Raw genomic sequence first — 27978 nt, forward strand, 5'->3', positions numbered from 1 at the left:
TACCACCTCTGCAGTGCTTCCACTGTGGCAAACCAGACATATTTTCATATAATTTTTTGCTTTAACTTGTTCCCATATTAGGAGTAGAGCGTTCCTCACATAATGTCTTTGAAAGTATCTATGTACCGTATTTTTCAGCATATAAGACGCACCTTCTTCCCCAAAAAAAGAGGGTGAAAATCTGGGTGCGTCTTATACCCTAAATGTAGCCCTGCCCACCCACCAGGCCCCACCCTTTTTGGCCTCCACGCGTCACATTTTCGGGCGGTTCCAGGCAGTGGGGATCTGGGTAGGGGCACAGCCTGAGGAATTAACCTCTTCAGGATAGTCTAGGGGGGGAATCTGCCCAGCGGCTTTGGCGAACAAGGCGGGCCTCACGGTTCACAGCTAGTCCCCCCTCTTGCCGCCCAGCAGGCAGCTTAGGGCAGACAATGGCCATGATTTCACTCCCCAGCAATGTGAGGAGCCACCACCGCCACAGTCCTCTCCACACCTGGGAGCCGAGCCGAGCGGGAACCCCTAAAGTGAAACATCCCTCCTTTCCAGCTACAGCCACCCATTGGTCCAATTCCCCGATGCAATTTGCAGAGCTGCATTTCAGGCGGCGGCCAGTTCCCCTGCAATGTGCATCAGGGAACTGGGGAGGAAAGCATTTTCAGGTGGCAACGCTGGCATTTTTGGATTCAGGGAAGGGACTGCAGCGCTGCCACCTGAAAATGCTTTCCTTCCCAATTCCCCAATGCACATTGCAGAGCGACGCGCCCTCCTCCTCCTCAGCAGACTCACTTTTGTCTTTCCTCCTGGCCAGATCTGCCGCCTGAAATGTGATGCACTTTTTTGGCCTCCGCACGCCCCATTTTTGGAATAGGGAATCCCCTTTCCGAATTGGGCCAACAGGCGGTGATGGCTGGAAAGGAGGGACGTTTCACTTTAGGGGCTCCTGCTTGGCTCGGATCCTGGGTGTGGAGAGGGCTTAGGCTCTGGTACCAACCATCTAAAATTTACATCTTTTAATCAGTTTCATCGTCAAAAATTGGTATTGCTTCCAGTGCTGTGGAGTCGGAGTCGGAGTCTGAGTCGAGGAGTCGGAGTCGGAGGAAATTTTGGGTACCTGGAGTCGGAGTCGGAGTCGGCAAACAATGCACCGACTCCGACTCCGACTCCGGAGGCATCCTAAACAATGGCAAAAAGACTGCTAACATAAAGTTATGAAAGGACGTTTTGTCTTCCTTAAAATGGATGCATGCACACGTCACAGAGTCAATTATTTCACTATTAATGTTAGATTTGTGGATGAAAATAACAAAACAATAACACGGACCCTCGGAGTAAAGGACACTCAGGCACATCACACCAGTGATTACCTTCAGAAGTTAGTGGAGGGTGTTCTAGAAGATTTTGAAATTAAAAAGGAACAGATTTTATGTGTTGTGACAGATAACGCTTCTAACATGTTGAGCACAATTGAGAAGATGAAGGCAGATGAAGAAGGTATCAAACAGATATTAGACTTAGAGGAAGACAGCTCTGCAAGTATTAGAGAAAGTTTAGAAACTGAAGAGAATGCTGACATTTTTTTAGACAACTTTGTTGAAGAAGCATTGAAGCTTGCTACTATTCATCATATGCGATGTGCTGTTCATACACTGCAACTTGCCATAAGAGATGGATTAAAAGATCGCCATGCAGCTACATTAATTGGCAAATTACGGCAAGTAACTGTTGCAGCCAGGGCCCCAAAAACAGATGCAATTTTGAAAAGACGTGCAGGAAAAGGAGCCATTTTGGATCAAACAACTCGCTGGGGAAGCACTTATTTAATGGTGAAGCGTTTGCTTGAACTTAAAGACTTCATAGAAGAAATGGACAATGAAAATCTTGCATTAACTGCAAGCCAGTGGACACAAACAAAAGAGCTGGAGAACCTTCTTTCTCACCCCTTCACTGTCACCAAGAGGTTGCAATGTGATGATCTAACCCCGGGTAAATTCCTCTTGGAATGGAAGAGCCTGTTATATCGCCTGAACAAAAATGGAGGGTTAATAGCTGAGGGCATTGCATCTTCAATGATGAAAAGAGAGAGTCTTTTGCTGGAAAATGAAATCTTGTTAGCGGCTATTTATGTCGACCCAATGAGCCAACTTTTATTGAACAGTAAACAGATTGCTACTGGGAAAAAGGCCCTCTATGATGTAGCAGTTCGCATGAAGGGATTACGACCTGAAATACCTCCACAGGAGGATGGAGTTCTTTTAAGCAATAGTGGTAACTCAGAATCATCTTCTTCAAACGAAGAATTAGACTTTGATTCCTTCTTAGACAAAATGGAAGTTGCTAAAGGAAAGCGACGTCGCATAAGCGTTACAGAACCAGTAAATGTCCAAATAAAAAAATTCCAACAGGAGTTTTATAAAGCACTAAAAGAAGTTGAAAAGTATGATCGCTCATCAAAACTTACTGTTGAAGAAGCCATCCTTGTTTATCCAGAGATCGTTAGTGATGTGGCCAGAATAGTTACTGCAATGCCACCCACCCAAGTCAGTGTCGAAAGATTATTTTCAGCCCTAAAAATAATAAAGTCTGACTTAAGAGCCTCTATGAAAGAGGATCTGGCAGAGGCAATTCTCTTCCTTAGAACTCTACATTGAATTGATTTGCATTTGCTAAGCCTATAACTACATTTCAAGATTAATATAAACCATTTCTAGGTTTTACAGATTTTGTTTTTGGTTCATATAGATAAGCTTTGTTTTTGTTCTAAAACAACCAAATAATGTGGTTTGTATTTTTGAACTGGTAAAGTTCCTGTTCCTGATGTTTATGCCTGCTGCTACTATCCAGCAACTTGATTAATTAAATTAATAAAAAAAAATTAATAAAACTTTGTTGTTTTCATTGTGTTTGTCTTTTGCTTAAACTGTTCAATACAGTAGACTGTTGGCTTCCCAGCCAGTAGTCCTGTGGTAATGACATGTATGTTGCCTTTCTTTCCTTCAAGGAATGTATAAAATACATTCGCATATTAATACAGAGGAGTCGGAGTCGGGGAGTCGGAGTCGGAGTCGGAGTCGGAGTCGGAAGTACAAAAAACTGAGGAGTCGGAGTCGGAGTCGGAACATTTATCTCCCGACTCCACAGCTCTGATTGCTTCCGTAGCTCTCTTGCCCTTCTAGGGATCTGTTTGAGGACCACAATTTCTTGCCCTCTATATTGCAGTGGTTTGTCTTTTACCTTTTTGAGTATTTCATCTCTTGTTGTTTTTTTTAATAAATCTCACGTGCACCTCTCTTGGTAGTTTATGTCTCCTCGCATAGCTCATATTTAATCTAAATATTTAATCTATCTCTGCATCCATTTCTTGTTTTCCAATTTTTAAAGCACTTGCCAACAATTCTATTATCACTTCTGGGAGGTTTTCCTCTTTTCCTCTTCTCTGTTTTGGAATCTTAGAAAGTAGGCCACCTTTTCCATTATAACTCTTCCTTCCAGGTCTTTATTAACTTGTGTTAGTTTTTGATTTATCTCATCTACTTTTTTCTCAGCTTCTTCTGATTTCTCCTCTATTTTCTGGATCCTTTGTTCATTTTTTGTTATTATTTGCTGACAATTCCCTAGTCTCTCCATGTTATGAATCTGTTCCTTCATTTCTCCCAAGTCGGTTTTCATCTCATTATGATTCTTTGCCATGGCCTCCTGGATGGACTGGAGCACCATTTGTATGTCTTTTTGAAATGTATTCATTTTTTCTTGTTACAGCATAGTGTCTATTGTTCTTTGGCTTGATGGACTTGAGGCAGCCAATGTTGGTGGTGTAGAAGATGCTTTCTTGCCAGTTCTAGTTAGGCTTGAAACACTTGTCATTGTCTCTTTTTGCTCTATTCTTATCTTCTAAACATACTCATTCACCTTAATCTCCAATATCAAATCTCTTAGATACAGAAAAGACAATAATCCCAAATAGACCACTCATGTCCACCATAACCATGATGCCCCAGTGATCCAAGGAGCCTAGGCACCAAAGAGAAAGCTCAAAAGTCCAGTTCACTCAGTCACAGAATGTTTCTTCAAGGGTTAGGGTTAATATTATAGTATTTTATGGATTTTTAATCCATAAAATTAGTCTATTGGGAGGATAGAAGGAAAAACTTCTTTGAGATCAGCAATTATATCCTTGTCTTCTGTCAGTTAGTATTTGTAATTCAGAAAAGAATGTATAATCCAAAAGGCCCACCAGATTCCCCAGTACCTAAATATCAAAATATCCAGCAAACCAAAAATCTGCTTCACCTATTCTCCAAATAGTTCCAAGCTGTTCCACTCTATCAATATTTGTAATCCATCAGAGTTCAAGGAGTTGGAATTTCCATAAACTCACTCTCTATCATCCAGCAACAAGCACCCAGCAAGATGCAATTTTACAGCTGTCCTCTTATCAGTTCCATGTACCATGTCTCAACAGACGTGGTATGTCTTCTTGCTTTTGCAGTTTTGTAATTTTCCACTATTTTTAACTTGTGTAATGTCTTTTCCAGTCAGTAGATGTTGCTCTAACTATTTTTCTTAGTAAAGCTTAAGAAATTTCCATCAAAGATTTGCTGTAAAAAACAAATATAGTCCATTCCTTGAGTTAGTTTCACAATATTGTAATGTCCAGTCCAGTTTTCCCCTGTTATTTTAATTTTGGTATCTTCCCATTAAAATTGACTCTTGTTTTGGATGTCTCCTTTAGCTCCAACTTTAACTCGCCACTTTTTTGGGGGGGAGGGAAACAATCCCTTCCTCCCTGTTCTATGGAGTCCTGGTTTTCAAAAACTTTTTTTGGGGGAGCGGGGAATAGTCTCCACAGTAGAAGTTAGAAAATTCTCACCCAAATCTAGTACACTGCTCTCGGATAGTCAATTTGCGCTTCTTCGTGTCCGGTTGTCACAGCTTTGGTCTGGCCATAAAGGCAGTCTTTTCTGCCACCAGTCAGAAGGGTTCCTTTGGATCTAGCTGTCAGCCTTGGAAGCCATATTAGTCTGGAAGCTTCAATGCTGCCACCTCCTCATTTGGGGGAATATAGAAGGGGGGATTTAGGAGAGGGGAGTTAGTAGACATAATAGCGTTCTTCCTATCGGTCAAGGTCAGGGTGAGCCAGCATCTGGAGGAGGAGTGGACAGGGGCTGTCTTGAGGTGGAACGGACGATGATTGGAGCATGTGATTGATTGAGGAGAAAGGGGGTGGTTTTGGGAGCTTTGAATTACTGAAGGAAAGTCCGGGTTTTTCAGATTTGGGATTTCCCAGATGTGCCAGTTTACCTATTTCTAGTAAAGAGAACTTTGGAAAATGCCTGCTTCCGCATCTTTACTGGGAGTCGGGGGTTTTCTGGAATGCTGACACTAGCAAGGAGACTGCCATTCCCTCACGATCCTATCTTCGTCACCCCTCCAGGGTGACTTTGGCCCTGTAGGACCTCCTGGCAGGCAGGAATCAGCTGGGTTTCGTGGTGCCCCACTATCCCAAATCCATACCGCCATGACACCAACTGGAAGCTCTACTTCTGCCAGTCTCTGAGTGCTGAGTGCTCCTCCCATCACCAGGATTCCTCGGCCTTTACTTTCCACATCATCTCTAGTTCTTCTGTTACATCTATGACCACCACTGTCTTGTGGTCCTTGTCTACTACCATGATGTCTTGTTGATTGGCCTGTACCAGCCCATCTGGATCTGGAAACTGCACAAGATGTTAGCCTTGTTATTCCCTACAACCTTCTATGGAATCTTCCATCTGGACTTAGGAGGGTCTAGCCCATACACTGTATGCAGATGTTCCCGTACACAATGCCAACTACTTGATTCTGCAGTTCAGTGTATGCTGTTCCTGCTTGCATCTTACACACTACCACTATGTGTTGGGCGGTCTCTGAGACCTCTCTGCATAATTGTATTTTGGATCCTGTCTAGAGTGATAGACTCTTGTTTTTAGGATTGGTGCTGTCTTTTAGTTAAATCATTTCCAACCATTGGTAGGATTTCTGCCACTTCTGTTAATGTTGTGGCCTGTCGGCCCCTCCAGCAGCTGAATCAGAGGAGGAGGAGGCGTGGGAGTCAGGGTAACATAAGAGTTCCGAGGGGGAAGAGGGAATGGAGCTGGCAGAGACAGAGAGACAGAGGCAGAGCCTGGGCCATCTGTCAGCCCTCAGATGGAGAGTCATCAGCTCCCAGGTCTGGAGATGGCTGATGAGGAAGAGGAGGAACAGCTAGGTCCAGTGCCTGATGGGCAGATACGCAAAAGGCAGAGGAGAGCAGAGCAGTGGAAATCTGTGGGCCGATCCTTGGGAAGGTAGAGCCACACTGCTAGTGAAGCCCCACTCTAGCTCTGGAAATAAAAGGCAGGGGGTGGAGATGAATGGATATGGTAGACAACTATTCATCTCCCAGCCAGCTGGACTTGTTAGCCTGCAGTGAGAGAAACTTTTTGCCAGGGCTGCTGGCGCTCCTAATAAAGGAATCTTTAACTTCAGAGGGTTTGTCGTGTTTGTCGAGAGCTGGGTCAGAACAGTTGAACTATCTGTTGATGGTACATCCATGCAGGGTTTTGCCTTGCTATGGCACTTCCTCTGTTTGATCTTCCACCATGTCTGCTGTTTCTCAGCAGCTCATCTTTGGATGCCATATTACTGATGTACTCCAGGATGCTTTGGGTTTCATGCAGGGCAATAGCTTTGACACTTGCCAGACCTAGCCTTCCCTCTTTCTGGCTTGTGTAGACTCTGGGTGTTGGGCTTGAGAGAGGAAACTTCAAGAACATTGTCAAGAGCTCCGGGTTCTTCACATCAGCAGCTTCCACATCCTTCTTTGGTCAATTCACTATATCAACATGGCAGAGCAGACATATTGATGGTATGAATTTTGTTCTTCCTATTGAACTGGTTCTTCAGGATCTGTCTTATCCTTTGGTGACACTTGGATGTTGCTGTTCTCCTTGTCATTGTGGCTCTCATGAAACTGTAGGATGCCAAGGTACATGTAGTTGCTCTGTATGTCTGCCAGGGCATCTGCTGATAGTTCCACCCAATCAGTCTTAATTATCTTCCTTCTCTTGATTACCATCTGACCACACATCTTCAGTCTGAACAACATCCCAATGTCCTTACTGTGAATATGTCAGGTGGATCAAATAGTTGATATCTCATTCATTCTTAGCATATAGCTTAAGGTCAGGAGATGGCTGGTGGTAGTTTCATTTTTGAACTTGTAATAATATACAGACCTTGCAATTATCTGGCTGAGGGGCTTTAAGTCTGCATGCATTACCATGATATAGATGCATTACCATCTTGAAGATTACAGTGACTAGCACATATCAATTTATTGATTTACGATTGTAGTAGAGATTGTTGCAAGGGTTCTATTGGCATCTTCTAGTATATTATCTGATGGTATTTCTCCACTAAGCATTGATAATTAGTCTTGAGAGTTGACTGCAGCTAGTTTATCCATGAACTTATGCCTCATACAAGCTGCTCTGTTCTGGAATGGAGGGGGTAGCAGTGACATTCTAGCTTCAAGTATTGGCTGCACACCCACTCGTTCTTCTGTGTTTTCTTGAGTCTAGGATATGTAGTTGCTTTACTTCAGATTGTGAGATAAATTCACTATGTTGAAGTGTTGAGTAAGTAGCTGTTTTTACAGTTAGTGTGGATGCAGGTTTTCTATCCATTCATAGTTCCCCCATATATTGCATATATCCTCTCTTGTTAGGTCTACTGTTCTAGTAGCGTTCCATCAGTTTGGAGACGATGGCAAGGAAGTGATGGGCAGTAGGGAGAAAGTGGAACTGCTTAATTCATTCTTTGCATCTGTCTTTACACAAACAGAAAAAATAGTCAACTCTATCAAAACCAGTACTTTAAAATACAGAAAGGAAATACAAGTCAAGATAGGCAAGAAAATAATACAACATCTATTCACTCTAGATAAATTCAAATTACCAGGTCCTTCATAATATATTTTTATTGATTTATCAAAGTATAAAATACAAAGAGAAAATTTAAAAAGTAACAGAAAACTTGGTGAAGGGAAAAAAGAGAAAATATGGAAGGAAAAAGAAAGAAAAAGGCAACTTCCAATTCTCTTTAGCACAGTAGAAGATAACAATATTATAACCAGAGGTCGTATTCAGCCGGTTCGGGTGAACCAGTAGTGGAAATTTTGAGTAGTTCTGAGAACCAGCAAATACAACCTCTGGCTGGCCCTGCCCTCCCGCCCCCGCCGTTCCCTGTCCTATATTCCCTTGTTTTTTAGCTCAACTGATTTGCGTGGCAGAGCAGATTGCCGTGCCTCAGCTGAGCTAAACAACAGTTTAGCTCACCAGTGTGACACCAAAGGCGGTCTTTGAGTGCTGCGCACGCAAAGAGCACTCTCATAGAACTGGTAGGAAAAGATTTGGAATACCACCACTGATTACAATCTCAACTTCTTACTTTTACACAACAATATATACAAGCTATTTCTATAGCAACAAACCTATCTAATCAGCAAAAATGAAATCAAAGCAATTCCAAATAGAAACAAAATTAAATATGTTCTCTTCTTTGGATAAAAGAATCAATTTAACCATCTCTGCTTTTCTTTGCTGTGGGGAATAGTATATACTTCTGTTTACTCATTAATCTTTATAAACTATCATAATTTATATTAAAAAAATTCCCTATTTCAGATTTTTTAACCCTAAAGGGAGAAAACACTTTTTCTAAATTTTAAAACAGTAATGTTTCTTTACTTTTTAAACTTCTTAACATACATACTTTAAAGTTCACTTTCAATGATACTTTACAAAGTTTAAAAATTGAGCATTATATATAAAGGGAAAAAAACCCTTCATTTTAAACCCCAAACTACATTAAAGCTTTCATTCAATTACATATAACACACCAATAAAAATCCAATTAACTCCAATTAGCTCATTGGATTTAAATCCCTCCCTTAAATTTATCCTCATGGAATAAAATCTTTTTCTTCTCTTATTTTCAAATTTGTTCAATAATATTTTACAAACTTTGGGAACTATTCAACATTACATAGAAGGACAGAAAATATTTACAAACTCGTTTTATAAATACAAAAAAGCTACCTTAAAGCTTTCTTTCAATACATATATCAATATTACAAAAATCCTTCCTAACTGATTAACTCATTATATTAATCACTCTCTCCAGCTTCTCTTCATAGAATAAAAACCTTTTTTCTTCTCAGGAATGTCTATCAAGTTTCTTTTCTTCAAGATATTCTCAACCTTGTTAATATCCATGATAAAAGAGTCCCAAAATAGTTCTTAAGTTCCTGCTCCATTTTATTCTTTCAGGGTTGATATTATTCCAGTTTTAAGTCGCATTAAGAGCCTTCTTTTTTAATCATCAAAGTCTATCTTCCTGTAGGCAAAACATATCGTCTTTAGTTCTCGTCAGTTATCATTTTAAAAGTTCAAGGTTTTATTTTTTTCCTCCTCGTTTCTTCAAAGGTTTTCTCAAAACACAATTCCATGTTATGCTCTTCTTTCTCCTACAGATGTCTCTCTATAATCCACCATTCCACTCAGCTAGTTAAAAAATCGCCATTTTATTTGTAATCCACATCCGTTTTTACCAAGTCAAAAAAGAGAAAAAGCCAGTTTTCCAGTTCTTCTTTCACCTTTATATACAACCAATCAGTTTGTAATCCAATCCAAATTAAATCCAAGTTCCAAATTTACATTTCCATTTATCAATCACTTTTAATTCTTTGGTCGGGTTCTTCTATGGCACGCTTGTCATTCCCACTTTCTCTTTCCATCCGCCATCTCCCCCCATCGCTATTTAGCCGCTATTTCCATGCCGGAGTAATTTTAATAGTTTAAAATATTTAAAGTTGTTTTTATTGCCTATGGATGGCCAATCACTCACCCAGCACCAACACTGTCGAAATCTTCCCTCCTGCACATCGCTTGCTCCAGAGGCTCCAGCTTCATGGCGATTCACCCTGATCACTGCCTCCATCACCGGATCGAAGAGTTTATCGGGCTATCCAAGGGACTTGCCTATCCCTCTTTAGACACCGAGCTGCTTCTCCTTCTTCACTGTCCCTACAGGATAGTTTCAGTCCGAAGACCTCCCAGTGACGGTTCATCTGGCTGGATTTTTCCAAGCTCGTCGGAGCCCGGCATTTTCCCAGCCAGTAACGCTGCACTGCTTCCGGATCTTTTTGTCAGAGGCTTCTAAAAGCATTTTTTTTCTGCAACCTCTTCGGCCGAAGAGATTGTAGGGGAAAAAAATGCCTTTAAAAGCCTCTGGCGATCCCAGCTGAGTTGCCTGATCATCAGAGGCTTCTAAAAGCATTTTTTTCTGCAACCTCTTAAGGTTGTAGAAAAAATGCTTTTAAAAGTAAAAAAAAAAAAGTTGGCCACGCCCTCCATCACATTACCCCCCACCAAGCCATGCCCACAAAATAAGCCATGCCCACAGAACCAGTAGTAAAAAATTTTAGAACCACCCCTGCTTTCCACCCATCAACTAACGGATCAGCTGAAAAATTGAACTCAATGGTGGAACAATACATTAGATGTTATGCAAATTATCAACAAGAAAACTGGGCAGATTTATTACCGTTTGCAGAAGTGGTTTATAATAATGCAGTACAGAGCAATACTGGGTTGACTCCTTTTCAGATAACTACGGGCATGGATTTTGTGCTGATGCCTGAGTTGCCTAGAGAGCCGCCCACTTTCATGTCCCTAACAGAATGGATGACCTCATTAAAAAAGGGTTGGGAGAATACTAAGAAAGCTTTAGCTGAATCAGCGGAAAAGTATAAGGCCGACAAACACTGGTCTCTCCAACCACTTTTCCGAATAGGAGATAAGGTGTATTTGTCAACCAAATACTTAAGATTGAGGTTACCTAGCAAGAAGTTTGGACCCAAATTCATAGATCCCTTCCCTATAGTGAAAGTGATTAACCCAGTGACTGTCCAACTTAGCCTCCCTCGCATATTAGGGAAAGTACACCCAGTTTTTCACAGTAACTTATTGAAACCAGCAAGAAAATCTAACTTAAGGCCCTTACCAGCTGCTCCCCACTTCCTTTGGTACAAGGGGAGACTCATTATGAAGTTAAGAAGATCCTTGACTCTAGATTATACAGGGGTGGGTTACAATATTTGGTACAGTGGAAAGGGTACCCATTGTCTGAAGCTACTTGAGTGAAAAGTTGAGATGTGAATGCTGATACTCTAGTAAAGCAATTTCATGATAAATTCCCTGAGAAACCAAAAGGTCTGCCTGGAGGGGGGGAGAGAGGGTTAAGGGGTCCTGTGCAAGGTGTTAAGCTCTTCTTTTGTGTTTTGTCTGTTTTATTTTTCAGGGTGTGTTTTTTTCTGCAGGAGAGGACTCCTGTCAGCTTTGGAAGCCATAATAGGCCGGAAACTCCCATGCTGCCATCTTCTCATGTGTGGGAAAGTAGGAGGGGGGATTTAGTAATGGGGTTGTCTATAGACATAATAGCATTCTTCCTGTCGGTCAAGATCACGGCGATCCTGCATCTGGAAAAGGAGTGGTCGGAGTGAAGTCTTGAGATGGGATGGCGGTTGATTGGAGCATGTGATCGACTGAGGAGTGAGGGGATGGTTTTGGGAGTTTTGATTTACTGAGGGAAAACCCAGACCTCTCAGATTCGGGTTTTCCCAGATGTGCCAGTTTACCTATTCTAGTAAATAGAACTTTGAAAAATGTTTGCTTCAGAGTCTTTACTTGGGTTTTTTTCTGGAACGCTGACAATTAGTTTGTAGTGCTTGTTCTTGAGCAGCAAGTATTAAACCTTCCGTTTCTTTCTTAATGGTTCACATCTTAAGTCATGCCCATGTCAAGTTGTTATCACATTTTCCTTCAATGTTTTTCACGTGTTGTCCATGCAAAGCTCTGGTTTTCCATCTATTTAATCCAGCTGTTTTTCCTTATATTTTGTCTTTGTTTCTGTTGTTTTAATAATTCCATTTTCACAGCCTGCAACAATTTTCCTGTACTTTGGCTCACATAATCATTCAAACTTCGTTTTTCTTCTTCTACAGTTTGATGGATTTGCAATAGCCCTCTTCCCCCTATTCTTCTTGGCAGGTACAACCTGTCGATGTCACTTCGTGGGTGTAAAGCATGGTACACTGAGTAATGTATCACTTGAACTGCCCATGTATTAATAGCTTTAATTATGTTTACAGCATTCAGTTTTGATTTTAATATTTTGACTTTTCCATTCAAGATGTTATCTGCTTACATTATGCCTAGGTATTTGTAACTGTTAGCTTTTGCTAATGCTTTCATGATGATTCCATTTCCCAGTTCTATTCCTTCTATTTTTTCCATTTTTCCTCGCTGCATGGATAATATAGCACATTTTTCAAGTACAAAGTTAATTCTGATGTTGCTGCTGAATAATTGAACTGTGCTGAGTACCGATTTAAGTTCAGTGAGGCTTTTTGCATACAATTTTAATTTGTCCATGTACAGTAAATGATTTATCTTGTCATGCTGGCTTGAGATTTGGTATCCCTGTTTTGTGTTTTGTAGGATTATAGTCAGTGGAATTAATGTGATGTTGAACAGTAGTGGCGAAAGTGAGTCCCATTGGAAGATTCCTCTTCTGATGTTGACTTCACCAATGTTCTCCCTATTTGCTGTTAGAACTGTTTTCCATTTTTGCATGTTTGCTTTCAAAAATGTACAAATATTTTTGCTGATTCCAAAGTTTTCCAGACAGGCGTTAATCCAGCTGTGGGGTAGTGAGTCAAATGCCTTCTTGTAATAGATCCAAGCCATATTCAAATTCGTTTTTCTTCGTCTTGCATTTTTTAGTACCATTTTGTCAATGAGCAGCTGATCTTTTCTTCCTCTTTGTTTTTTTTATAATTTCCTTTTTGTTCTACTGGATACAAGTTGTTTTCCATCAGATGATTGAATACTGAATTTGCCAATATTCTTCTGAAGTTTTGAATGGGCTGGGCACTGTCCACCCCAAACCAAGTGGCGGGAAGACAGTGCCCGCCGTCCTGGCAAAGGCGAAGCGGAAGCAGGCAGGGGCCATGCAGGGCTCTTCCGATGGCCTCCGCAGCCCTGGCACTGCTTGGGGGCTGCCCATACATGAGATGTGAGTACAGGTTGAGCTTGGCATTTCACCTTCCTGCCTTTTGTGAACTTCTCGCTGCACTCAAGGAAAGCAGAAACAGCAGAGACCATGGCTTGTTTCTCTCCCCCAAATTCCATGCAGGAGTGGCAGCACCGCTGTGAGATTTGTCATACCGGTACAGCCTCCTGGAGCAGGACCCTGCAAGGCTTGTTGTGGCATTGCATGCATGAATGGCAGCACCACCACGAGCTTGATCACATCGGAGCAGCTGGCATCCTGCCACTTGCGGCTGCAACGTTATATCAAACATCGCAGCGGTGCCACCACTCATATGCGCAATGGCACAACAAGCCTTGCAGCGTCCTGCTCCAAGAGCCTGCACCAGCACAACAAGTCTCACAAAGATTCATTTCTGGCGGAGTTTAGGGGAGAGAAAGAAAAACCAGGGTGCTTCTTCTGAAAATATTTAAGAATCCAACCAGCAAGAAGGGGTATGGATTTCCATGCCTTCCTTTATGGGAGGTCGCTTCACACCTTTGACATTGGAAGGAACCCTGAGAGGAGACACTGCCACCACCCACAGAGACACAGAGACAAACAGAGCAAAGTTCACTGAAGACGCTTTCCTCTCTTGCTGGCCCACAAGACGCTCACCCCTGGGGATGAATCAGACACCTTGCTGAAGAAACCACCCCATGCCAGCCCAGGCTTCCTAAATCTATCGCTCCCCAGATTGTCCCCCTCATGAAGAAAGCCCAACCTGACGCAAACGCTGCCTCCAGCCATCTCTTTGTCATGGTGAAACTCCTCTTAGAAATGACAATCTGCAGGTGGGGGGGGAGATTTCCTGCACATCGGCGATGGCGTCTCCTCGCAGGGCTCTTTCCAATGTCACAGGTGTGAAGTGACCTCCCATAAAGGAAGGCATGGAAATCCCTACCCCTTCTCTCTGGTCAGATTCGCAAATATTTTCAAGCAAAACATTGCCAAGAGAGGGAAGTATCTCTTTCCCCTCCCTCGCCAAACTTTGCATGTAGGCATGAAATTTCAAAAAGCTCCTTAATCCGCAGCTGATGGCTCCCTCGCTTTATGCTTTTTATACACATACTGACATACCCACCCTGCCTGGGGCTGCCATTTCCCCCTCCAAGACTCCATTTCCAAGGAAAGAAGAGAGCTGGAGTGGCACTGGACTCCCCCCCCCCGCCCCGGCTGCTCCTGAAAGCCTGCAGGCCACTTCTCTGGTTGAACTCCACCAGAGCTTGGTTCTGGGAGAGACCCTTGGAGAGCCAAAGGAGGGCTGAGGGCAAGGGGTGAGGCGAAGCTGATCGCTTCCCCTTTGCCTTCTCTCCCCAAAGCACTCCTTGGGGGCGGCCACTTCTTCAGCAGGAAACATGTGCCTTGCACCTTGTGCTGGCCTTCCGAAGGGTAGCATCAGCTACTGGTATCCACATTTTTTTTACCGTTATTTTGTCATGACCCACATGGCCCAGTATGGTGTTGAAAGTTAACATTTCAGAAATGTTACCGTAGCTGCGGAGGAAAGGACGATGTGCAGGAAAATCTCCCACCCACCACCTGCAGATTGTTCTTTCAAAGAGGAGCCCTGCACAGACGCACATCCAAAAACGCTCCCTCCGTGGCTTTGGAGCCTCCAGTCTTGCAATCCTGTGCAGGGAAGGCAGAGGTTTGCTCTGAAGCTGTAAGGAGACCTCCGCAGCTATGATAACATTTCTGATACGTTAACTTTTAACACCATACTGGGCCACGTGGGTCAGGACAAAATAAAGGTAAAAAAATTGTGGATAGCTGCTGCTACAGTACCCTTCAGAAGACCAGTGCGAGGCGCAAGCTGCATGTTGCTTGGCCACCTGCTGCTTTTGCGGCCGCAATTGGCAGCAAAAGCGGCCACACTTGCTGGAGGCAGTGGCCGGAGCAGCACCCATAAGGCAGCTGTTCTGTGGACAGAATTTCCTGCTGTGACTGCACTGTTAGGTAAGGAGGGTGCGAGGCAGGTGGGGCACTTCACTTGGCCTCCTGCTGCTTTTGCAGCTGCAATCAGCTGCAAAAGAGACCACACTTGCTGGAGGCCGTGGCCTGAGTGGCATCCACAAATCAGCTGTTTCTTGGATTGTGGGATGGCCTGGTGCAATCCTTTGGGAAGCTGGCATGAGGGGCCGCTTGCCCCACCTCCTGCCTCATACCTGTAGATGGGGGGGGAGAAATAAGATCTCTCCAAAAATAAGGCCAAGGATTTATTTCGGAGGTCAAAAGAAAATAAGACCCAATCTTATTTTCGGGGAAACATGGTAGTAATACAACCATACTAGATATTATCTAAGACAGTACTGTGGGGATTTTCTCTATCAGAAATGTTTAAGTGTTTGAACATATGCTAGGTGGCTTTCTGCTAGGGATTCTGTATGAGTGGATTTCTGCACTTCTGTCCTTACAGAAGGATTGGACTAGATGATCTCCAAGGTACTTTTCAACCTTTATACTCTAAAAGTTTTAACTTCATTATATCTTAGGAAACTGTGGATTATTTTTACACATATTTAAGATTGTTCTATACTTAGAAAGTAAACGATGCTAAGGTTACGCCCAGGAAAGCATGGATGATGTTATATTCTTAAAATTAGGCATTCTTATTTTGATTTGAGAGCTAGCTATCATACAATTGGAGTCTCTTAATTGTATTCTTGTATTAGAACGGAAAACATTTTTCTCCTAGACAATTTAATCAGCTTCTACAACATTTGTGAAACGCTTCATAGCTAAACACTGAAATAACTGTCTATTTTAAGTAGGTACCTTTATTTCCTGCTCCAGAGTTAGATTTCTCTCCAAACTGTATTCTACCATTTCTGTGGTCACTGGGAACTTTTTTGGTAGTTCTATGCATTTTTTAATTAATACAGGATTGCAGCCATTTAGAAACTGGTATCCAAACATAAAATCTTCTTGCCAGTGCTGCATTACATATTCTAAGGAGAAAAAACAACAACAAATATTGTTTTAGGAGTATTCCTGAAGATTATATATTAAACAATTCAAGAAAACACAGGAGAGTGAAAATAATATTAAAAAATATATATACTATGAACTATCTTTGGTAGACATTCTATCTTTTGCAGGGCTTCTAATTTTAATATTTATAAAAACAGGCCATATGTATATTCCATGCTATTTACTATATGTTATTTACTATTATACTATATACATTAAAGGTAGTCCTGTAACAGCAATAAATGCAAGCTAATTTACTGCAAGCTAGAATATGCTCAAAATATGATTATTTGATGGTGTGCAGCCATCAGAACTTCAAAAACAGGCTGTAAGTACTTCTGGGGAGATCATAATTTCAAACACTTGCTGAGTGACTGGTCATTAAACAAGGACTGTCCATATCAAATTAAGGAGAGAGAGGTGGAAGGAATAGGAGAAAGAAGAGAAAAGAAAGGTAATGGAATGATTATTCTAAATCATCAGCAGCAACTATTACATAACATGAAGCTGCTCCCATCACCACAATAACACCATGATATCATAGAACATAGAACATCATCAGAGTTGGAAGGGACCTTGAAGATTTTCTAGTCCAACCTCCTGCTCAAGCAGGAAACTCTATACAATTTCAGACAAATGGCTATCCAGTCTCTTCTTAAAAGCCTCCAGTGATAGAGCACCCACAATTTCTGAAGGCAAGCTGTTCCACTGGTTCATTGTTCTCACTGTCAGGACATTTCTCCTTCGTTCTAGATTCTTCTCTCCTTTGTTAGTTTCTACCTGTTACTTCTTGCCTTCTGGTGCTTTGGGAAATAAGTTGACCTCCTCATTTATGGCAGCCCTTCAAATATTGGAACACTGCTATCATGCTGCCTCCCTAGTCTTTTTTTTTCATTATACATACCCAATTCCTACAACTTTCCTTCATATGTTCTAGCCTCCAGCCCCCTAATTATCTTTGTTGTTCTTTTTTGCACTCTTTCCAGAGTCTCAACATCTTTTTTATATTGTGATGACCAAAATTGGGTGCAACATTCGAAATGTGATCTTACTAAGGTGTTAGCAGTACTAACACCTCACATAATCTTGATTCTATCCCTCTGCTAATGCAAGCTAGGATTGCATTGGCTTTTTTGGCTGCTGCGGCACACTGCTGGCTCATATTTCAGTGATTGTCTGCTAGGACTCCAAGATCCACCTCATAGTTACTGCTGTTGAGCTATGCTTCACCTAATCTGTTCCTGTACAGTTTGTTTTTCTTGCCTGAGTGTAAAACCTTGCTTTTGTCTACATTGAATTTCATTTTGTTAGAAAGGGCCCAGTGTTCAAGTCTGTCAAGATCCATCTGGATCTTAAGCCTATCTTCTGGGGTGTAGGCTATTCCTGGCATCTTGGTGTCATCTGCAAATTTGTTCCCCTTCTATTCTCTCATCTAAATAGTTTATGAAGATATTGAAGAGTACTAGGCCTAAAACAGAACCTTGGGGTACCCCGGTGCTTACTTTTCTCCATGTAGATGTAGTTCCTTTAAAGATTACACACTGAGTGCAGGTTGCTAGTCAGTTACAAATAAATCTCATGGTGATGCTATCTATCCCACATTTTTCCAGTTTTACCAAGAAGTAGGTTGTAGTCTACTTTTTCAAATGCCTTACAGAAATCCAAGTATGCTATGTCCACTGCATTTTGATGGTCCACTAATTTAGCCACTTTGTCAAAGAATGAATGAAATGATTTGTTTGGCATGATCTGTTTTGACAAACCCATGTTGGCTTCTGGTTATAACTTCGCTTGCTTATAGGTGTTCACAGATATGCTGTTTGATTATTTTTTCAGGATCATCCCTGGTATTGATGTCAGGCTGACTGATCTGCAGTTTTCTGGGTCTGTTTTTTCCCCCTTTTTTTGAAGATTGGAACAACGTCAACTCTTTCCCACTCCTCTGGTAGTTTCCCAGTGCCCCAGGATCTTTGAGAGATATGTTTCAATAGTTCCGAGATCCTATCTGCCTATCTACCTTCAGAACTCTGGGATGTAATCCATCTGGACCTAGTGGTTTGAATTCATCTAGAGTGAATAGGTGTTATCTTACCATTTTTTTTGCCTATTTTAATTTGTGTTCCTAGTCTGTCTTTTAACGGTAGGTTGTCAGGGTTCCGAGTAATGCATCCACCGAAAGCAGAATTCCGAGGCAGGTAGATTCCTCAATGAACATGTTTATTGGACACATCCTATCAGCAGAGCTAGTGAAAACCAACTCTAAAAGTTCCAGCGGTTCCCCCCCCAATTAAAAGAGCAAATATTCCCTCCACAGGTGTCACTGATCACATTGTGCAATGAAGGTAGCTAGGAGGCTGCTTGGCCACTCCTCTGCCATCTGTCGGGATGACCTTGGTTCCCACAGGAAAACTTTTTTTTTTTTTTGATGGATAACCGGTCTATCTTCTTTCCCCTTCCCTTCCCCCTTTCAAAGTTTGTGGCAACTATGAGGCAGGAGAAAAATGGCATCAGCCAGGTCAGCTTCAGAGTTGATAGGCAGACCTTCCCCCTTAACTGGAGAGAGGTTTCTGGAAAATTGAAAATGGAGAATACATTAACCTTGCATCATTCCTAGTCTGGAATCTAATATTCTTTTTACCTCCTAATGTGTCTCCTCTTGCACTATGATTGGGGCTGCCCACTGGCAACAGTTGAGACCTTATTACTGACTTTAACAAACTGCTATGGAAAACCAGATGCACTTTCCCTAGGAAGCTGGGAAGTTTCAGTTCCACCATGACAGGGTTATTGATTTTCATGATAGGAAAAAGTCCTATTAACTTTGGCCCTAGCTTTTTATAGGGTAGCTTTAACCTTAGTTACTTGGTGGAAAGATAGACATTGTCCCCTATTCGGAAAGATGTCTGGGGTGGGACACTGATGTTTATCGGCTTGCACTTTGTGCATTTTTGCGGTTTCTCGAAGGGCTTGTTTAGTGTTTTCCCATGCTGTTCTCAATGACTCCAACCATTCGGTTAAGGTCGTGGAAGAAGGTGGCTCCCTAGCAAGTTCAGGCATGGGAATGAATTCCATGCCGGTTGTGACTTTGAAGCGGGTACTCCAGTGCTACTGTGCATGGTATTGTTATATGCTACTTCAGCAAAAGATAGCAATTAGTTTGCTGATAATTGACATAGCACCTTAGATATTGTTCTAGCATCACGCTAGTCTGTTCAGCTGCCCCATTAGTATTTGGATGAAAAACCAATCTAAGTCCCTGGGAAGACTCAATAGATCTAATAAATTCCCTCCAGAATTTGGCTGTGAATTGGACCTCCCAGTCTGAAATGATTCTTTTAGGTACCCAGTGCAGGCTATAAATGTGCTTAACGAATAGTTTGGCCAGCTTGTGTGCTGATGGGAGGCTGGGGCAGGCTATAAAGTGGGCTTGTTTAGAGAAGAGCCCAATCTTCTGACCGTACTACCCCCACTCTCAGGGAGTTCTACTATGAAATCCATGGCAATTTCTTACCATGGACAGGACGGGTCAGCTACTTGTTGAAGCAGCCCTGGGGGTTTTCCTGGCTGCTTTTTCATTGTGGCACATGTTGCACAGCTTTTGACATAGCTCTCGATGTTCTTCTTCATCTTTGGCCACCAAAATTGCCTCCTTGCCAGGTGCAAGGTTTTCAGGAGCCCAAAGTGTCCTGCTTGTTTTGCGTAGAACTTGGAGGCGAAGGCTGTTGGGGACATACAGTTAGAGCCTTTCCAGGATAGTCCATCTCTAAAGGTTAGTAGTTCTTTGTTGTCCTGGTCAGCTGGAAGCTCGGTTTGGAGCTTTTAGGTCAGACCCCCACCCTCATTGGCTCTGTGCCTTTGTGCCTGTTGTCTGGTGGTGGCGGCTTGTGCTGCTTTTTAGGTAGGAGGAGGTATCATGGACCACTTCCTCATGCTTGCTGTTGTATTGTGGCATTTGTGATAAGGTGTCTGCCAAAAGGTTTTTCCCCCTGGGATGTACTTTAAAGTGAAAGTGAATCGGTTGAAGTACTGCACCCACCGAACCTGCTTAGGTAAAAGTTTCTGTGGAGTCCTAAGCACCACCAGGTTTTTATGGTAGGTACTTTAAAAGGGACTTGACTTCCCTCAAGGAAATGTTGCCATGTAAGCAGGGCCCAGCGGACTGCATATGCTTCCTTCTCCCATACTGCCCACCTTCTCTCGGTCTCTGTTACCTTTTGGGAGGTCTAAGCACATGCCGGCAGTTTCCCCTTGGCGATTTCTGGGAGAAGGACTGTGTCACTGGCATTCACTTAAATGATGAAGGGATGTTCAGGGTCTGGGTGTTTAAGAATTGGTTCTTTGGAGAAGAGCCTCTTGAATGTTTCTCACCGCATTAATCAGTTGCATAAATACAGCAGGGGCCCCTTGGAGACCGAACACCATCACTTTAAATTGGAAAGTCCCTAAGGGGCTTTGAATGCTGAATTGAATGCTGTTTTCCACTTGTCCCCCTCCTTAATCCTCACCCAGTAATATGCTTCTCACAGGTCTAGTTTGGTGAAGACTTTTCCTTTTGCAAGGTGGGCTAGAAAGTCTTTCATGAAGGGGAGCGGGTACATATTTTCTACACAGACATTTATTCCTCTAAAATCTATGCATAGCCTCACAGTGCCATCTTTTTTTCTCTTTGAACTGCACTGGTGCAACCACCCTTGATTTTGCTGGTTGTATGAATCCCCTAGCCAAGTCTTTATTGATGTTACTCCCTTAGTTCCTTCATTTTCTTAGGGGTCATGGAGTACAGCTTCAGCTTGGGTAGTTTCGCCCCTGGCACAATCTCTACTGCACAGTAGTGGAGCAATGGGGTTGGGCAGTGTATTGCATTCCACCTCACTGAAAATTTCCGCTAGGTCCCGGTATTTCTTGGGGATCTGGGAGTTGTTCTGACCCAGCTTTGGCTCTCTCACTTCCCTTAGTGTCCTTCAGCAATTGGACAGCTCCTCCTTTGGCAGTGTTGGGGGGGGGGAGAGGGCCTATTCCTAGTCTTAGCTTTCTGTCTTCCCCTTCCCACCAGATGGTGGGGGCCCAGGATCACATTTTTGGCGCCACTACAAAGCAGATAATCTCCCAGTGCCTGTCCATCTCTAGCCTCACTGGTTCTGTGAGGAGAGTGACGAGCTCCTCCTATCAACAATCCATCGACTTGCTCAAACCTTATGGGCCGGGTCAGAGGTTTTGGCCTGATTCCTAACTTCAGGACAGTTTCCAGGCTAATCACGCAGTAAGTGCAGCCTGAGTCTATTATGGCTTCCACATATCTGCCAGCTCTATTCACTACAGGTTGGATTTCCCCTGATGCCCAGTATAGCTGATTTTGACCATCAATCTGAATCCCATGTTATTAATTGCGCCAAAACTGTTCCTAGACCAATTTTACTAGTAGCTAGCTTTCTACCTATCTGAGTCCCTTCAAAAGGTATTCTATATATGGATACTGTGCAGTTGCCTGTGACAAGAGTTATCAGACTTTCAGTGATGGTTGCAGCGCTCTTGTGCTATGTAATCATGATTGACTTTGCTTGTGGGAGGTTAGCAAGAAAGGTTGCAAGTTACTAGTTAGTTGCTTGCATTCCCATGGCTTTTCCCCCCAAAAGGCTTGGTTACAGTGCCCACAAGAACACACATACCCTGCTTGCAGTGAACAGCTTTGCACTCCTGGTAGCAGCCATTCCCAGCATTGTTGCACTCATGCTGCCTCAGCCACCCATGCATCCTTGCACACCTAGAAGTAGCCCCTCACAGCATCACTACACTCATGCCACATCTCAACAGCCATGTGTGCAGCCTCACATACTTGGCTGCAGACATCCCAGCCCTACTACATTTGCACTCTGCCAGCCATGCATGCACCCCTTATGCATCCCCCTCATCAAGTAGCAGCCAATTACCTTACACTGAGTTGCTTGGTTTTTTAATATTAGGTTTAAAAATATAAAGATAAAAAAACTACCGGTAATAAAAGAAAGAAAAATACAAGAAAAAGAAAAAAGTGCAGAAAAAAGTGCAGAAAAAAGTGGAGAAAGGAAGAAAAATTGTAAAAGAATATTTTATATACAGATATGACTTCCCCCTGCAAGACAAGTACAATTTCAGTAACTTATCACCTTTTCTAACATTTCAATCTAATATCTCATCTTTTATCTCTTAGCAAATAATAAAGCCTCATCATTTAATCTTAATCAGCAAAAGTCCATTAAGAGACACCAGAAATAACAATATATATTTAACTTTAAACAAGTGAATCTATTTAATATTCCTTTCATTTACTTTATACAATAACATCATTTTCTCTAAAAATACAAAAAACCCACTTCCTATGTTTTATCTCATATCTATAAACAAATATTTAAAGTCTCATCATTCAAAGTTAATCAAAGAAAGTTCCATTAAGACGTACCAAAAATAAATTAATCCCATCAAATAATATCCCACAAATTAATTTTCTATAATATTCTCTTCACCTTCTCTCAGAAATTAATGAGGACAAGAGTGGAAAATTGGAAATCAGGGAAGAATAGGATTAATGAAGATCAATCAAATAAATAAGACAAATCTTAAATAATAAGATGGGGGGAACTGGAGTTCACAAACTTTTTAAAAATATAGGGAAGAAAAGGATAAATAAAACTAACATAATAGTAAGCAAGTAAAATAAAAAACAAGGTATAAAAACAAGCACAAAAAGGCAGAAAAAAACAATAGAAAAAAAAAGATACAAAACTTTTTACCCTTAAAAGAATCAGCAAAAAGAAACAAGCTCATGGAACAAGTGACTGATACTATTGTGGTATGCAATGTATGTTCCATGTATGTGTTTATGTGCAAAGAACACCCAAATTACACGTATTAAATGTAAGCTATGTGAACTACTAGAGGAAAAAGTAAGGAATCTAGAGGCAGCTCTAGCCAAACTCCAACCTACACAAGAAAGCTATGCCCAAATTGAACCAAATAATGAACAAATAACTCCCAGAGGATTTGACCCTGCTGTTAGACCCTTGGAGGAAGACAGATGGAGGTATGTCACACATAAAAGGAAACACAATAATCAAAGAAAGAAGCAGCATACATCTAACAAACCACTGCTGCCCAATCTAACCCAATCAGAAGCAGCCCCATTAAAACTGAGCAACCAATTTCTCCCCTCAGTTGAAAATACTCAGTCCCACAAACTCCCCCTCAAAGAAAACATGCAAACACTTAGAAAAGAGACATCATCTAATATCCCTAAAAAAGTAATATCAACAAACTCACCAGGGATAAACGGAAAAGCACCCCAGACTGCATCCCCTAAAAAAGGAAGGCAATAGTTGGTGATAGGAGATTCTATTCTCAAAGGAACAGAACCAGCTATCTGCAGACCGGACATACAATCTAGGAAGGTATGTTTCCCTGGAGCAAAAATCAAGGATGTGGCTGAGAACCTAACCAAAATAATTAGGTTCCCAGATTACTACCCTTTTCTACTACTACATGTAGGGACGAATGACACAAAAAAGGAGCCTTGGTAGTACAGTGGTTTAAAGCACCCTGTTATTAAGACCAGCTGCCTGCAATTACTGCAGGTTCGAATCTCGCCAGGCTCAAGGTTGACTCAGCCTTCCATCCTTTCTAAGGTGGGTAAATTGAGGACCCAGATTATGGGGGCAGTAAGCTGACTTTGTATAAAAATATACAAAAGGATGAAGGCTATTGCTTAGCGCATTGTAAGCCGCCCTGAGTCTCCGGAGAAGGGCGGCATATAAATCAAATTAAAAAAAAAAAAGGACTCGAAAACAATATTGAGTGATTACAAGCAGCTAGGCATGAAAGTTAAGGACTTAGGTGCACAAGTAGTTTTTTCATCTATACTGCCAACGAAAGGACAACATCCGGTAAGAGAATAAAGAATTCTAGAAGTGAACCACTGGTTAAAGGGTTGGTGTCGCCAAAAAAAAATTGGATTCCTGGACCATGGTCTGTACTATCTCCATTATGGTTTTTTGGCAAGGGATGGGCTGCACCTCACAAAGACTGGGAAGAATGTTTTCAGAAAGTGACTGGCTCAACTTAACAGGAGGGCTTTAAACTAAAATTGAGGGGGGAGGGTGACCAATGTTTAGGATCTCCAGGACCTAATTCCAAGCAAAAAATCCTAGAAAGCAAGACAAATAATGAAGTGAGGAGGGATGGGAAGGAAGACAAACTCAAACACTGAATAGGAGACATAGGAAGCATACACAGAGTCAGACATAAAGATCTCAAGTGCCTACATACAAATGCACAAAGTCTGGGGAACAAACAGGGTGAACTTGAAGTATTAATACATGAAAGTAGATATGATTAGTTGGAATAACGGAAACTTGGTGGGATGTAACCCATGACTGGCATATACTGATAGAAGGATACAAACTGTTCAAAAAAACCAGATTCCATAAAAGAGGAGGTGGAGTTGCACTGTATGTAAAGGACCACTACATTGTTACAGAAATACACAAAACCAAAGATGAAAACCTCCTAGAATGCATATGGGTCAATATAAAAGAAAAAAAGAATGACATTGCCATAGGTGTATACTACAGGCCAACCAACCAAGCAGAAAAAATAGATGTACTTTTTGCTAAATAATTAACAAATAAATGTAGGAAACACACTACAATAGTAATGGGGGACTTCATTAACCCTGACATCAACTGGAAGACTAATTCTGCACCTAGTGAGAAATTGGATAGGTTCCTGATCAACCCAGCTGAAAACTTTGCTGTCCAAAAGGTAGAGGAGGAAACTAGAGGGACAGTCATACTGGACTTAATTCTCAAAAACAGAGAAGAATTGAAACTGCAAGAACCTTGGGTGAGAGTGACCATGTCATATCTGTTTCCCCATTGCCTTTGATTGTTGGAAACTAGCAGAAAGTTTTGAGAAGATCATTGCTTAATGATCTCTGATCCTTGCTTAATGAAGGGAATGGGGACTGCCAGGATGGTTAAGCAATTTTCTAACATCACACTATCTGATCATACCACTTGGTGATAGAAATTCTAGACCCAATTACTGTTAAAACTCAAGGACTACCTGTATTGCAACTCTTTACAATGGTAAATGATTTGATGGGCTTCCCCAGGAGTAAAACTATTTATTTTATTAGGATTAGGCAAGAAACATACAATATAACACAGAATACACACACACACAAAACATCTATAATAAAACAACGGTAGAACTTTCCAGCTTTATAAAATAAAATAAAATATTGAATTTCACCGATTTATGTATTTCTGAAGAAATTTGTAAGATTATACATTACACAAAGCAAAGATGTGAAATATATCAATTCCTTAAGTTTATGATATGATATCAACAGGTGTCAATTGTTGTATTCTGTAGAATGAGTTTTATTGATTTCATTGTGTGAAAATTGTGTGAAAATGAATTACAAAAATGTAATTGATCTTTTTTACTTTAATAGATAAATTTAAGTATTGTGTAAAGATATGTCTTAGATATGTAGCTTGCCCATATTAGAACTATTTCAATATGGGCTTGATAAGTATTTTATTTATATATTTCAGTTTGGTAGGCTGGAGGACTCTATATTTTTATCCTGTTTTATATTAAAATTATTTGTAATGTGCATATCATTATAGGCATTTGTCTGTCCTTTTATATGTTATGATTACTTTACCAATAGGCTGATCCACATGAAAACCATTTTGTGAATTCCCATATCCATGAACTTTATGAATTGCATCCATAAGATTCACATAAGATTCTATAACTGCCCTCATACATAAAAAGTTTGGAAATAATTTAGAAATAAAACATAAATTTCTATAAATTACAGTTGTTTTTAATTGTGTTTCTCTGTGATTTGAAGTACAATATTAAGCTAACAAAAATTGACAAACGTGTTTATCAGATCTGTAAGCATCAGATTTGGGACTGATTTTATTATATCAGTGCCTTAAAATCTGAAATATATATCTCATTTTTCATGCAAATTATCAACAATTATCAAAACTCACCAGATATTGTATTACTTATTTTGACAAAGATCTTCTCAAAATCTGCGAAGTCACTCCAGGAGGATTGGAACATATGCATGAAACGATTGATATAGAGATTTTCCATTCTAAAATCCCAAAAACAGCATACTACATGGTTATAGTTATAACATGACTTTCTTTCATGTCTCACACAATTTTTAATTGTTTAAAATATTATTTTGCATTTGTAATTCTTGGAAATCAGAATCTGGTTACAAATCAGAATGTACAGTACAACTGTTTTTATACCACACTCAGATGTACAAAAATCCTTGCATATCGTTCTATCCTGCTGCTAGTCATGGTTGATAATTGAAGGAATGCTATATGATTCTAAAGATAATTCCTATCTTTTTCTGGAATTCAGTGTTTTACAACTTTTATGTTCTAGGCCGACTCCTAGATAAAATATAATCTTCTGATACTCAATTTACTAACTATTCTAGTAGTAGAGATATAAAGCAAAATGTGTTCCTACCCATTTTGGAAGGAAAGCCTCTTTTCCAAAAGGTACATGAAACTTTTTGCAAGCAAAGGTATTTTATATTACAACTTCTATAGTTTCCACAAATGTTACCAGCAAAAAAGAGGTTAAATTAATCCTCTCCAATTTGTAGCATCTAGCATGAGTGCCCCATCCTATCTGAAATGTTATAGAGATTATCCTCAGGGGTGTGATTTTTACTTGAAAATTTCATCTAATTTTGCCCTAGTCAATTGTTAGAATGTAAAAGCTTCAAAATCTAAATAAACCAGGCAACCTTTGGCTCTTCTAAAGTTTCTATTTAACCTAAAATTTTTATGCTGATGTTAGAGAAACATTTGTGATTTCCAGTGTAAGTCAACAGGAATCATGGATTTTACTTCAGCTCTGGAACTTCAGAACGGTGCAGTGACTCAGTGGTTAAGACATTGGGTTTGTTGGCTGGAAAGCCAACAGCCAGGGTTTGAAATCAGAGTGTTGTGTGACAGGGTAAGCTCCAGTCTTCACCTAGATCCTGTCCACTTAGCAGTTCAAAAACATGCAAATGTGAGTAGATATATAGGTACAAACTTTGATAGGGAGGAAACAGCACTCTGTGATGCCATGCCAGCCACATGATCACGGAAATATCTTTGGACAGCAATGTCTCAATGACCCTTGAAACTGAGATAAGTGCTGTCCTCTATAATCGGTTATGACTAGCGGAGTAAAATCCACAGGGTCTCCTTTCCTTTTCTGGAACTAAACCAAACAAGCAACCTTAGATTTAAATCAAGGATAGGAGCCACCTAGACTTGGGTATAAGATGGGCAACTATATTAATGTTTTAAATTAATTAAGTAAAAAGATACTCCCCCAACAAGAATTGTATTCCATTTTGGTACAATCTCAGGGGCAGCAATATGTTGGGTAGAGCTGAAGCAAAAAATAAATAAGGTCAGAAGCAAAAGTATCATAGAATCATAGGACTGGAAACAAACTTAGAGGTCTTCTAGTCCAACTTTTGCCCAAGGAAGGAGTCCCTATACCAGTGATGGTGACCCTTTTTGGCGTTGCATGCCAAAAGTCCGAGCAGGGCCGGCGCACCACTTACCGGAGGACGACCAGTTACCCTGGCGAGACAGCTGTTCCCAAGCCGGCAGCAGCGCTCTCAGCCCTGCCTGCCAACTCGCCAGCGCAGCAGAATGAGGAGCCAAGCCCGTCTCCGCCGGTGCACTTTCAAAATAGCCACCCGGCGCTTCCCTTGGGCGCTCAGGGCCGGCAAGAAGAAGGGGGGGAGAGGCAGGT

At 41.2% G+C, this 27978-nt stretch overlaps 1 protein-coding gene across 4 annotated transcripts in view; it reads right to left on the bottom strand.

Moving 5' to 3' along the window:
- The window catches only part of ALOX5 (arachidonate 5-lipoxygenase), a 200435-nt gene that overhangs the window by 103662 nt on the left and 68795 nt on the right, over positions 1 to 27978 (bottom strand). For all 4 annotated transcript variants that reach the window (XM_070940865.1, XM_070940866.1, XM_070940863.1 and 1 more), the window contains exons 5-6: positions 26187 to 26293; positions 15949 to 16121 (exon numbers count right to left, since the gene is read on the bottom strand). In XM_070940865.1, the coding sequence (XP_070796966.1) occupies positions 15949 to 16121; positions 26187 to 26293 (280 nt within the window). The remainder of the gene's footprint in view (positions 1 to 15948; positions 16122 to 26186; positions 26294 to 27978) is intronic.

Source organism: Pituophis catenifer, unplaced genomic scaffold (genome assembly GCF_029215685.1).
Source record: "Pituophis catenifer annectens isolate HBS135680 unplaced genomic scaffold, rPitCat1.0.hap2 SCAF_3, whole genome shotgun sequence".
Classification (NCBI taxonomy): domain Eukaryota; kingdom Metazoa; phylum Chordata; class Lepidosauria; order Squamata; family Colubridae; genus Pituophis; species Pituophis catenifer.